The following is a 13,848-nucleotide window of genomic DNA, read 5'->3' as shown; positions in this document are numbered from 1 at the left end:
ATCATTTCCAACATCTCCCTAGGATATTTACTATGAATGGTGAGACACAAGAAAAAGAAATTGCTGATGTTTAATGTTTTATGCTCTGGAAAGGATTCATTGTTTTGCTCAGCAGCTTGAGTGCCTTACGAGTAGGAAGGGGTCTCCCTGTCAAGAATGAACACAGTACTTCTCTTTCATCCTCATCATGTGAGAGAAACTAAAATACGTGTGAGTTTTCTACTCACATCATCACAGTCACCCTGAGACACCAAAAGTTTGAGAAATGTCACTCCTTTAGAATTTATTGTAGATACACAATTCTGCACAGTCATCAGCAATTTCCTTAATTTCTTGTTAAAGGCAGTTATCACAATTACCATTTTCCCACACTTCTAAACAAAAACAATAGTGAATTGTCATCTAGAGAACTCCAAATGGAAGAAACATCAACAATTTTGGCAATATTCCCAACTGAACCATAAAAAGTTTTAGCAACATGGCACCACTCCTAAAAACAAGAAACCTTCTTCAAATGCCTGCTGCTGATTTAACTGTGACTTTCCACTTCCCAGGAAAAGTACACAATGGTTAAAAAGGCCTTGGAAACTGCTGAATATACTCCTGCATAATAACAGAGTGAATGACAGCTGGGAAAAAAATATCGGAATCTAGAAATGTTTTTGTTTTTTCAGATTTTTTTTTTGCAATGCCAGCTATAGCATCTGATTGATCTTATGACTTCCATACTCCTTTTTCGGAAGGTGTTTAAAATTCATCGTACAAGCTGGCCAGACTCCCTGCTGCCTTCTGGCTAAGAGACCCTTGCTTGGAAGATGGAAGCCAAAAGGTCCTCCCCATAGGATATTTGGTTCCCCTAAATTCCTGCATTTCTTCTGTGGCTGTTCTCCCATCTGTAATATGTGTGGATATGTGAGGACACGGCCCTTCACACTTCCTCCACGTGGAAAGGAATGATACTCTGAAATGTAAATATGAATATGGTGTATTGTTAATATCCTTACTGAATGTCTCATATTTGCAAACAAATTGAACAGGAAAGTTATTATCTCCCCGGTTCAACTACTGACTTGTTCTGCTACCCCTTTCCTTCAAAAAATAAGGTTGTTCTGGACTCCAGAACCTGTCTCTTGGAGAGCAGTGTTTATTCATATGACGAAGCTCTTAACTCCCTCAGGATAATCCTACTGAAGCCAATTGGTTTACTTGAGTTACACGCCAGAATTTGCACAACAAAGGGGTAGCAAAGACACAGTACACTTACAAATAAGGTCTCCCACTGCCACAGGCAAGTCAACTGATTGGGAAATGCAAATTTGTTGAGTGCAAGTTCCAGGAGGGAAAGCAGTAGCTAAGTAGCATCAGCTACTTAGTAAATAAGTAGCTGAAGCGACTCAGACATTGGGCCCGGGGCTGTGGGTGAGGGATGTGTGTCACAGCATGTCACAGTGTGTCACAGTGTGTGGTGCCTTCCACCAGCTCTGCTCTCAGCAGTGTGAACACCACCCGCCTGGGTTCTGCTCGTGCTCTCAGGATCCTTCGGCCCAGGTTACACAGGGAGATTCTGGCTCTGCTGCAGTCACCTGTCTCATCTGGGGATGCTAAGACAGCAATATACCCTGCCGGCATTTCTGATTGCTTGATAATGAATGCAAATGAGAAAAGCAAATCATTCTATAATCCTCTCTACCTCAGAGGGGAAAAAGACTCAAGATTAACCTTAATTTGTGCTGTGGCTTAGTTCAATATGTGGAGACTCTCCCACTCTGACCTTAAAAAGTAAGGTAAGGAGAGGCCACAGGGAGAGGTACTTCCTTCTCTCACCAGCATCCTGCAGCTCTTTAAGCTGACTTACTTCAGGTATTTAATGCTATTTAGATTACCCAGGATGGCTCTATCAGCTGCCTCTGTCATCACTTCACATGCACATGCTGACGTGACACAGCTCAGTGACTCTGCAGTGCACACTGACATCGGCCTGCTCTGATCAAAGGCCTGGGAAGAGGCAGGTAATGTAACCTTGCTTCCCCAAATTTATCTGATTTTAAATTGCCTGAATTCTGTGGTATTCAAGATCTAAGAAGTACATAGGTCAGATGTAACAGCTGTTCCTCAATTCCTAAGATTTTACGCTTTCCTGTACATTATAATCCTCTAAGTTTTCTACTATACCTTGAAGTAATTTGGGTTTTATTCCTCACAACTCAACCTTAATTCTGTAACACTTTGCTCTGTCATTATTCAGTTTTTGGCATATATCAGTTATGACAAAGGGCATTACTTTTCCTTGAGGAAGGTCTTGAAATCATATTTATGAAAATATGATATGGTTTAGGGATGCTGGGCTCATTATGCATATTTCTACACTAAGATTCACACACAAGTATTCAAGAATAAGAACCTGCCTGGTACCTTTCTTGGGATGAGAAGGCAAACATAGCACAAAAAGGGATGACATAATTTTGTCTACCAAACTCATAATTATTTGAAATTCTCACAAAAGAACCATTCTTTAACTGATTTTACAGTGAGTGCAAACATCTTTCCCTCTGTGTTCTTTCATCTTTACCCAGTACTTCAGGCTTTCTGCACCTCTGTGCTTATTTCTGTATTGCACACTGGAGGCTGAGGCATCTCAGGACACAGGGAAATAATGCTTTTCTTTTTTCTTTTTCCAGATGTCTTAGCTCTGCACCCTGGAAAAAGCATATTCCATTTGCATAGTTCTCTCTTCTCACTCACACAGTACACACTTTCATATTTAGCAGAGGGATTTGTTTCCTAAACCTCATTAAGCATGGAGTATTTTTACTAATCCAATTCAGCAAATTATAATTTTATCAGAACTGTCCTTTAGAAAGAGCTTTCAGAAACTGCCCTGCAACTCATCTGGAAAATGTGCACAGATAGACGGATTTATTTTCCAAACAGAGACTTAATCTCTCGTTTAAAAAAAGCCCACAAAAACAATACATGACAATAGTTAGTGTTGCTAAATTTAATATAGTGTCTGTTTTCTATGCCATAGTTAAAAATTCAGCATCTTACAAGAAATGACCTTTACATTAAATCTCTCTTTGGGAGCATACATTGCCCTTACAGCTGCAGTCAGTATTTAATGTACCTGACTAATGGGGAAAGGGGACTCTCTGGAATCAGCAGTGTGTGGGCGTCACACTGACAAACACACATGGGTACATTTCTTCTGCTCACACAGCTTACAAAATCTCACCATTTCTTTGTTGGCTGCATTTTTATAGCACAGACTGCCGTGGTACCCAGGGGACATGGAAATGACAAAAGCACATCATCCTTAGGTCTCAGCCCACACTGTCTGTGCTTTATTTTTCTTAGTATGAAATAAAACAGCACAAGATTTAACAAACTGGTTCAAATTTTATTATTTTGCATGGGTCTGACTTTGATGAAGATGTTAAAGCACCAGCATACGAATTAATGATGACAAAACAATAACAAATCACAGTGGGTCCAGCTTGAGCAAACAGCAGCAGGAAGAATGCTGAGGTCGTAAGAATTAAAAGATGATTAAAGATGCATTGGGTTACGCCTTAGTCATGGACTGAAAATGTCATTAAAAAAATCATCAAACCCCCTATAAATAACTCCATGATTAGTTCTCAGGGAAATTGTCAGGTGTTTCAACTCTGCTCAATTGTTTATTTTCCTTCCTCTGCAGAACAAAGACTGAAATATTTACTAGATTATTTAAATGTTATTTTATAGACCACTGTCTATAGAAAAAGTAATGTTTTCAGCATATACAGCTCAAGAAACAGCAGGAAAATTTTAATCTGATGAAAAATGAACTATTTTCGAAACCACAAAACAAGGAGCAAAAAGAAAAGCACAAGGTCAGTTCTAAAATGAAGTAAAATTCTGATCAAAATGGGACATAAACACCACTTTTATCCTTACACAACCAAACCCAGAATTTAGCACAGGGTATTTGATTCTGCCATCAAAATATGACTTCATTATATATTTTACAGCACTAAAATAAATTACTTTGGGACGCAGCCTCCCCTTGAAACCCAAGGTATACACACTTCATTAGCACTGCCTTATGCCTACTCAGCACAGCCACATCCAGCAGCCTGATCATGTGCTCGGCAGGATGACCCACGTCCTTAATTGCCAAGGAGAAACACGGGCGGCATCGGCTTGGCTTTCCAGAAACCGTCTGCTGGATGCGGATGGAGGTGTTTGAGCCGCAGGAAAACATCCCTGCCTTTGGAACAGCCTTTTTTAGGGGTCAGACCCTGCGCTGCGGGGCTCAGTGTGAGTGGCGGCCTGGGCTGTGCCCAGCCTGCCCTGCTGGAAGCACACAGCCCTGGAATGGTTTGGGTTGGAAGGGACCTTAGAGCCCATCCAGCTCCAACCCCCTGCCATGGCAGGGACACCTTCACTAGCCCAGGGTGCTCCAAGCCCCATCCAACCTGGCCTTGAACACTTCCAGGGGTCCAGGGGCAGCCACAATTTCACTGGGCAACCTGTGCCAGGGCCTCACCGCCCTCACAGCGAGGAATTTCCCCGCAACACCCAATCTGTGTGAATGCATCCCGCTTGTCCTGTCCTGGTAGGTCTCCAAGACCCTCCTTGCTGGAGCTCGGGCTGGTGTTGGGGGGGACGGACATCCCCGACTGCGGAGCTGGGCGGTGGGGCAGCCGCGGTGCCACTGCTGATCCTGGTCCCGCTCCCGATCGTGGTCCCGACCCCGCTCCCCATCCCGCTCCCGAGCCTCCCCTCAGCCGCCCGGGGCGTGCCCGGCGCATGCGCGGTGCGGGCGGCGGGCGGCGCCTCACGGGCTGGCGGGAGCCGCGGCCCGGCCATGGCCGAAGCGTATTTCCCGGTGGGGCCCGGGCTGGGCATGGAGGAGAATTTCCTCTCGCTGGACGACATCCTGATGTCGCAGGAGAAGCTGCCGGGGCGCGCCGAGAGCGCGCTGCCGCGCCTGGCCGTGATGCTGGGGCAGGGCGCGGGCAGCGCCGAGTCCGTCCCGGAGGTAACGGGGAGGGAACGGGAAGCTGTGGCTCCCGGGAGGGGACAGCGCGGGGGCTGGAGCTGCAGCCTGTGGCTCCCGGGAGGGGACAGGAGACTGTGGCTCCCGGAGGGGACAGGGCGAGGGGCTGGAGCTGCGGCCTCGCCCCCTCCTCCTGTCGCGCCTCCCAGGCCCAGCTGCTCTCTGCTCGTGGTTACTGCATTGATGCTCTCCACTACTTTACTAAAATTATTTTTTTTATCATGTGCACTTTGCCTGTTCGGTTTTTTGGGTTTTTTTTTTGTCTCTTCTCTTGCTGTTTCATAATATGACAATTCAACCATAGAGCCTCAATAAAAAGTCCGCTTTCTGAGTGTTGCGGTAATAACACCTCTAAAGTGTGTCTGGTTTATGCTACAGTCACAGTAGGCTGTTCTGAAAACAAAATCAACTTTTTGTAGTGTTGGCTCTTCGTTAGTTAAGTTCACTCTCTGTCTTTGGGGCTGCTGCATGTGTACTGTCATGGCAAGGATAACTTTTGGCTTTTCTCGTTCCTTCAGGGATCCAAGCTGGAAATGCCACTATGGCTTGCTAAAGGGCTGCATGACAGCAAAAGGAGAATCATCTCTGTGGAACTGCCAAAGATTTACAAGGAAGCCTGGAGGACGGTGTTCAGTGCTGATGCCAATGTGGTTGATCTGCATAAAATGGGGCCTTACTACTATGGATTTGGCTCACAGCTCCTGAATTTTGAGAACCCAGAGAATCCTGAGATAGCTCAGAGTATCCTGCAGGCAAGTATCTGAACTAGGTCTTGAAATTTGGGTTTGCGTTTTTCTGTTGTGCCTTTGTTTCCAGCTGCTCAGCAGTCTTCAGGAAAAATATCCTGGTTTAATCCAAATGACTTCTGAATTGAATATGGATGACCCTCTTGGCAACTGCACAGGCTACTGCTGGAAACCTCCAGTGTGCATCCAGGAGTGTAATTTTAGCTTGGCATTACCACACTGTAGATAGGATATTTCATAAAATCCTGTGAAACAGGAATAGAGGAGATGTAAGATTATTTAATTGTGCCTGTACTGCAAGGCAGAATTAATTCACCCTTATTGTTTCAATTTTTCTACCCTGTTTTTAAATCTCTAACATTGAAACCTCACACTGCTCAGGGCAATCTCTTTCAGTGCCTCATCTTAGGAGGTTTGGTCTCATGTCTGAACCAAAACTCCTTCACAGCAATACAAACTCTGTTCTGTTTATCTCATACAAAGTAAATGCTGAGGACAGATTATTCTCTTCCTTCCTGCAGCAGTCCCAGTTCATTTCATGTCTCTCTATGGGTCATGCTTCCTAACATCTGATTGCCCTTACTGTTCACTGCTGGTGTCTCTCCAGTGGATCTGCATCCACTGTGCCATGCCTTGAACAACACTGCAGTCTCACGCTCAGGACTTGTGCAGATGAAAACAAAAGGATTACTTTGTGAGTTTTGTGTGGCTGTGATGCTCTTGGCTCGTCATGGTGCAGCATCTGGTTTGTCACGATGCAGTCACATGGATCTGTGTTTGGGTTGCAGTGCACAGTGAGATGGTACAGGTTGCATCTGCAGACAAATAATTTCCTGACTTTGCACTAATTCTGCCGTAATGTAAAACTTTCTGTTAGTCCTGGGTGAATTACATCCTGTTGGTTTTGCACCATCTTTCCAATTTGTCAGGATTGTTATGAATTAAGAGTTCTGCTCCCCAACATGCCTAGAGTCATCCCTTCTCCTTCTCCTGCATGTTGCATGCTCATTTAATAAGCACAACTTCTATTCCTTTAGTGAGTTCATGAATTAACATCTCAAACAGTACTTAGTTCCACACAGACCTCTGTGGAACTCCACTCAGCATGTTCTTCCCTCCTGACAGGAGCTGTGGATGATGGCTGTGTCTCCTGACCATCTATGGGTGGTCTAGCTAAATCTTCCAAGAATGCCCCATGACAGATACCCCTCTGCTGCTTTTCCTCCCAGTGCAAGGCCTGGCATCCTGCCCTAGCAGGAAACCAGGCTGGGCTCTGGGAGTTTGTTCTTGGCAAGTCCATCATGGCTCTTATTCTTTTATTCTCTTGCAGAAGTTTCTGTATTGCTTCTTCGTTCCAGTATGCTTCCAGGAATTGATGCTGATGGATTTATAATTCCCTGGCTCTTCCTTTCTCCCCCTCCATCTCCCCTTTCTCTTTTAAAAGATAGATGCCATCTTTGTCTGTTTCCGTCTTCTTGAGCTTTTAAACATAACCACTAACAGCTCTGAGAGCTCTCCAGCCAGGTCTCTAAGTGGGCTGGGATGATTTTTATTGCATTTTTTTTTCCTTTCTCTCTGCTTTACATTAAGGCTGATGCAGAGAGGCTTTAAAGTGCTGCTGCTTTCTTGGAGTTGTCCACTGAATATGTGCATTGAGGAGGTGCCCACACCTTTCCTTGTCTTTTCTCTTTATGCTAATGGACATCTTAGGAAAAAAAGTCACAGTACAACTAATTACTTATTGACAGAAAAATCAAAGCACACCAGGTTTGATTTCTCTTTTTAAAAGCTAATGAGTGGAGTTGTGCAGACTTACAAACACACTCCGAAATATTCTCGAGCTATGAATGGGAAGTGTAACTGTTTGGTGACAAAGTCAAAATGACAGCTATTAATTTATAATATATTTATCCTATAAGTTCTGATGATTCTAAAATCAGCTTCTGAAATAAAGCACAATTCTCAAAGAGTTTTGACCCTGTTTTTTCCAATTCCCAAAAGCCAAGATAGAGAGGAAAATTAAGTATGTCTTGTTGCTTAGCTTTTCAAAATGCTATTTATAAGTTGTGGATTGGTTTGGTTTTTCACCTTTTTCACAGTTAAGTGTTTCTCTAGCGTACTGACTGCTTTTCAGCAGCAGTTTGGCTTGACTTCCAGGACATTCAGAACTTGCAGCTACTTTCCTGCAGCAGCTGCTGTGGCATGAGATTCATTCCCCCTGCTCTAAAGCAAGAACTGCTTGAGAAATGAGATGGAATAGATCATAATTGTGTTGTATCCTGTGCTCTCCTCAAGCCTGTTGTGAGGAAGCAGCCACAATCCAATTCTGTTTGTTTCCCATCCAGTATCAGGCCCTTCCTCTCCCACATCAGGCACAAAGCAGTTTTATCTTTGTACCCAAGCTTAACAAGCACTGTGCTGGTTGCAGACCCTTGGCTAGTTGTGAACAGGAGCCTAAACCTTTTGGCTTTCCAGTTTTGAAAGCTCAGGCCTGCAGGTTTGAGCTGGGGGTGGCTGTGTGTTACCTGTCAGTGACTCTGTTTGTCCTCCTCAGACCTTCATTGCCCGTTTCCGCCGCATCATGGACTCCTCCCAGAACGCCTACAACGAGGACACGTCAGCGCTGATGGCTCGGCTGGATGAGCTGGAAAGAGCTCTCTTTCAAGTGGGCCAGAAAGGGCTGAATGACTTCCAGTGCTGGGAAAAGGGACAGGCTTCTCAAATCACAGCCTCCAGCCTGGTGCAGAACTATGGGAAAAGAAAGCTTGCAGAAGTGGATGGCTAAAAGCCTGAGGAACATGGAGTTACAGTGGGGGACACAGATTTACAGTCTGCCTTAGAAGAGACAAATGAATCAATTTGGGGAAGCACAGGTTCCCTGCCCATTAATGGGAATTCTCTGTAACAACTTTGCATTAAACTTGTGAAAATTTTAAAGGTGGAGAGCAAGGGTATTAAAAAAAAATCACATCACTGAATAGCCTAATGGCTTACTCATAGCACTCCTGAGGACTTGCATCCAAAGTGTTTGCTAGGTGGCTGAGAGAATTTTCTAAAAGGGTAATAAATAATAATTATTCTTCCTAATTAATATTTACAATACCAGATCTGGAAAAAAGTGTAATTTATGTATTTCATCTTGCCTTTCCCATCCCAACCTCCTGGAAACAGCTGTTGATTCTATGAACAGCTGTTTCCAGGTTCCTTGTTCTTTAGAGAGCTCCAGTGATGTGGAAAAAAATGTGATACAGCATTACTTTTTTTTCATTTCTTATACACTGAGGTGGAACAGGTGCTCTTTGTGAGGCAGGAATGTTTTTCTTTGCTGACCTCTGTACACAGTGCCAATGGCCTGGAGAGAAATACCTCCTCAAAGCTGCAGAGCAACTGGCTGTGCAGGTCTTGAGCTGCCTTGTCCTCTCTCTCCCTTTTTTACCCTTGTGACCTTGGTGCTGTGCAATAAAGAATGTTCCTGTTTGATGCCTGTGGCTTTTGTGACACAGAGTGTTTACAGAGGAGGAAACAGAAGGAAGCAGAGTAAAGTCTGGACCAGATGAATAGCAGAAACTTCAGTGGAAACTCTGCCCCATTATCAACCTTTGAGATGTTTGTTTCTCCATGAGAACTTCTGATTTCTAAATTTGGTTAGTAGTAGGGACAGAGCAAATATGAAATGAGTTTCCTTCCTTCAGATCTGTCCAAATGAATCTAGCAAAATGATCCTAGTAAATGTCATCCTTGCCAGTGACTGGGTTCAAATCTCAGAGGAGTTGTTACTGGACTTGTAGATGCACCTGGATAACGGATACTTCAAACACAACCTCGAGTGCAAAGGGCCATTCCTTGGCCAGAGATGTTCAAGCTCAGCCTGTGGAGGTGGTGAGGGCACAATGCTGTGCCTTCACAACTGTCTTGGTGCTTCCCCCTCAGCTGCACAGGGCCAGCTGTCCTACCACATAAGACCAATTGGAAGCTTGCCTGACAAAGTATTTTAAGTATGTGCAGGATGAAATGTTGCTGCACTTAATGACTTAATGGCACATAATGGCTTGTGCATTTGTCTTTTGTCCATTTCTGTATTTTTATCCTGAATAAATATTTTGTAAGTGAATGCCTGTAATGTGAAATGTCTGTTGTTAATTGCCCCTCAGCAGAAAAATCAAATAGAAGAGTCCAGGTCTCTACAAAAGTGAAGCCACGATAGATAATCCCTCTGCTCTTACAGATAATGTAGTCAGGAGCTAATTTGTGCAGTTGTACCAGTGTAGAAATAGCTCCTGTCTGACTTAGCCCAGGTGAGGACTGGCAGTTTGCACAGGCTTTGACAGAGACCCTGCCAACCAATCAATAAGCTGTTGATTCTATGGATTGCATTTTTAGGAACATAAGATAGATGGAAATGACTCCATGTTACCTCAACTTTGTTGTAGTGGTGGGTGGGAGGTGGGAGTTGGCTGTCTGTCTATCCAGATCCTGCTGCTCCAGGCACTGTGGCAAACACTTGATGTACCATGGCAGAGCTGTGATCAGTGCTGCAAGGGGAGCAAGTTGAAGTCCATCTGTGACAAGAAACATCTTTTAATTGGAAGTATTATTTTACTGAGATGTTAGCTTTGGGATCTAGCTGGTTTATAACCAAAATCGTTAGTTCCATCAGTTTTTGGACTAATTTTGGTGACTATCCAAACTAATTTTCCTGCATTTGTAAGAACATTTTTCTTCTGTACTGCTGGATGCAAAACCCAAGCAGACGGTTGCTCACTTGCCAACATTTTGTGCAACTGCCATCAGAGTAGGGAGGAAAAAAAATCCCTGAAGTAGTCTTCAATGTCACTTTTTGTAACCATGAGTTTAAGACCATTAAAAAATCTGATCCTGTAATTTTAAATTACAGTATTTGGTTAGTAAATCTTGGTTAGCTTTTTTTCCTGTCCAGAAGTACAAGAGTGCTGTTTACTTTCTGTGAACCCACACATCCTTTTCCATGGCACTGCAGTAAGCTTTAAGTTAAAGGAGTTTGAACTTTTGTGTTTTCAGAATGGTACAATGAATCTTCATTACAGAACTACCCAGAAAGGATCTGAAAAGGACTTTTACGTTTTATTTCTCCCCATGTCCTTCAGCTTTTAAACTGAAAGACCATGGATGTTTATGATAAAGCAGTCCATAGACACATTTTACAGTATTGCCACAAATGTTTTCATTGCAATCAAGTGAAAAAACAGGCAAAATTTGAGCAGCAGCCAGGAGGGGCAGCAACAAGAAGTGTTCTGAGAACTGACATACTCTAACACCACATACTATTTTTATGAGAGACACAGTAGCACCTGGCTGAGTTGGAAGCACAAGCTTTTCTGCCCTGGTGTCACCCTGTCCCATAAGTGAGTAACGGGGAAAGGACATCACACTCCAACTTAGGTCTGATGGCTTTGCTTTGCAGGAATGGCTTTGGGAGCTGAACTCTAGTGGGTGTAACACATTTTCTGTGCTTTGTGCTGAGGAAGAAGTGTAATTCAGTAGGTTTTGTGATGGTCAGTGCTTTCAGTTGTAGGTAGTGAGAGCCCTACTTGGCCTGTGAGGTCAACCTAGGTATCTGACTGACTTTTCTGTTGCATCTGCCAGGCAAAAACACAAGTGAGATAAAAATCTGAGTTTAGGTTGTGCTACCTTGTCCTAGATTTAAGCGTACATGAAGAGTGGATGTCATAGTTGGCAATGAAAATGAAGGATTCCTGACTGCTGCTGCAGGAGGGAAGTGGTGAGAAAGCTGTGGAATCCAAAGCCCTTCTGTCAGGGAGGAATTTGCCATCCTGTGGGCCCTGACCACAATGGTGGAAAAGAACCCAGAGGGGGCTTGAGACAAGGAATGAAAACAAGAAGGAAGGGCTTTCACCTCCCCTGGGCACACTGAGTGTGCTTGATGGGCTTTGTTTCCCAGTGGAAATTGCTCTGGGGAGCCTCTCCCCTGAGGGCTGGCCAGGCTTTGCTGCACAGGGACCAGGCTTGCTGGGTTCCCCCAGAGCCAACTCCTGGCACTGCTCTGGGGAGCAAGAAACCACCAAGAGCACTGCTCTGCCACTGGAGAACTCCTTGGCTGGTGTGGAAAATTACCAGGGGCAGCACAGCCCCAAAAATCCAAGGCATTTGATCTGGTTTTCCAAACACTTCATTAATGTCATTGACAATACCAGCAGGTTCCTCAGATTAGCGTGCTTCTATTTTTGAAGAGTTATTCCTCATGGCAGGCTGCCAAGCAGTGCCAGCAGCCTCAGTATCCTTCCTATCTGGATTGGCAGGACACACTGGTCCATTGCCTTTCATTAGCCTTTGGGAGGACGTAGAGCTGCAGCTCTTTGCAGTGCTCCCCCACACCTTGGGGGAAATGTACCTTCTTTGGGATTCCCAACCATACCTGTGCAAGGCAGAAATCCCCTGTGTTTTAGGACAAAAACCACTTTTCTGCTGCTGGGTCGAGGCAAGGCATGGGCAGCATTTGGGTTGAGCAGGGTTTGGGGTGTGAGGAGCATAGAGGGACACAGAGTAAGGAATTCCAGTTTGCCTGCAGATGAACTTGAGAAACTGCAACTCTAAAGACAGTGCCAGACTTGCCTTCCTTGGATTTCTCTTTGTCTAGAAATGGCCAGTAGTAAGGAGATACTCCTCAGAGTTGTGGTGGTGCTGTTCCATCTCTGTTGTGATGCTGTCATACAAAAAAGGGTGGCAGAAATCAAATGGAGGTTGAAAACCAGACTCTCAGCTTGTGTGGCTTGTGGGACAGGGCTTGGCTCTAGCTGTCCTGTTGGTCCCTCAAGGGCCCTGGGTTCTCCTCAGGAAAAGCAGAGGAGGATTGTGACAAACCCTTACTGAAGATAAAAGACAATTTCCCCCCTGACTTCAGACCAAGAAGCTGCCAAATGCTTGGGATGTATTGTGGCTTTTTTTTTCTCAGGCATTAGAGCAGAAGCAGAGTGAGGAGGTGGCTTGGCAGCGATGCACTTGGGAGGAAGCAGTGAAGCAGATGCAGTAATCAAAGTACAATCAAAGCAGCCCTCACATGTGCCTGTTTCTCTTGCTGTGAGACCATCCTCGGCAAGGTGGGTGTATCTTGGCAGACAGGCTCCCATCACAGCAAGGATTTAAGATGAGTTTCTTGCCTTCACCTCGTTTACACATACAAGATTTCCAGGGTTTTGGCTGTTGACATCCTGCAGCCACTTTCCTAAGTGCACTTTGTGCCCCTGTGAGTGACCCTTCACTGCTGGGATGAGGGAACAAGCCATGCACAGGCCCTGGGCAGCACTAACAAACCAACTGTGGGAGTCACACTCTTTGCAAAGGTTTCCAGAGAAAAGTCCTCCTTCCCCTCAGCTGTGCTGGTGGAGACCCAAGGAGTGCTGATGGAGTGGAGCCAAGCCTGGGCAGGGCTGTTCTCTGTTGTATTGCTCCTGTGCATTTGGGGTTACTCCAAGTTTGCACCAAATCAGCAGGGTTTGTTGCAGTCATGGTGGATTTACTAAGCTCTGCCTGGAGGCTGAGCTGTTATTTTTCCTTTCAGTTTGGGCTCTCAGGTGCACAAATGCAGCTCTGGCTGTCCAGCTGAGTCTGTCCCTGCTGATGCAGGCAGAATGGGGTGAACAGATCATGGCCTCCCTGCAGGGGCAGGCTCTGGTCACCCAGCACTGCTCTGGATTCACACAGCATCCTCCAAGGGAGACCTCCCCGGGTGTGCAGTGACATTTAGCTGAGTGGTCCCACCCTCACCCCTGGAGTCCCACTGTCTCCTGGCTGCACCCATCACCCTGGGGCTTCAGCTGAGTCAACAGGGCAGCAAAAAGGCTCGAGGAATAGAAAATCACTACAAATCAGGCCTTGGGAACAGCATCTGCTTTATGGCAGAGACCGATTTAATCTCCTTAGCAATCGCCTCAATTGTGGAATCAGCAGGATGCTAATTAATTGAGAGGCACTCAGCGACAGCCATTGAGATCCCTCCTGGCTTTAAGTGGAAGCCTTTTGGGTTTGGCATTTGTGCTGGCTGCTCTCCTAGCAAGAGGGTGTGCC

At 45.1% G+C, this 13,848-nt stretch overlaps 1 protein-coding gene across 1 annotated transcript; it reads left to right on the top strand.

The window, feature by feature from the left end:
• Positions 1 to 4,790: 4,790 nt before the first annotated feature.
• Positions 4,791 to 9,898, top strand: GINS3 (GINS complex subunit 3). The gene is made up of 3 exons (XM_085071495.1): positions 4,791 to 5,023; positions 5,560 to 5,793; positions 8,342 to 9,898. Exons 1-3 carry the CDS (start codon positions 4,850 to 4,852, stop codon positions 8,570 to 8,572), a joined length of 639 nt encoding a protein of 212 aa, XP_084927621.1. The 5' UTR covers positions 4,791 to 4,849; the 3' UTR covers positions 8,573 to 9,898.
• The last annotated feature ends 3,950 nt before the right edge of the window (positions 9,899 to 13,848 follow it).

The sequence above is a fragment of the Lichenostomus cassidix genome, chromosome 11, assembly GCF_008360975.1.
Source record: "Lichenostomus cassidix isolate B80296 chromosome 11, HeHo_3.0, whole genome shotgun sequence".
NCBI classification, from domain to species: domain Eukaryota; kingdom Metazoa; phylum Chordata; class Aves; order Passeriformes; family Meliphagidae; genus Lichenostomus; species Lichenostomus cassidix.
The sequence above is the reverse complement of the archived record's forward strand: the minus strand, read 5'-3'. Positions and strand labels throughout refer to the sequence as shown.

Coding starts and splice junctions, on each gene's coding strand:
- GINS3 (XM_085071495.1), top strand. CDS start 4,850: ATGGCCGAAGCGTATTTCCCGGTGGGGCCCGGGCTGGGCATGGAGGAG. Junction 5,024..5,559: donor GCGCCGAGTCCGTCCCGGAG/GTAACGGGGAGG, acceptor TCGTTCCTTCAG/GGATCCAAGCTGGAAATGCC. Junction 5,794..8,341: donor TAGCTCAGAGTATCCTGCAG/GCAAGTATCTGA, acceptor TGTCCTCCTCAG/ACCTTCATTGCCCGTTTCCG.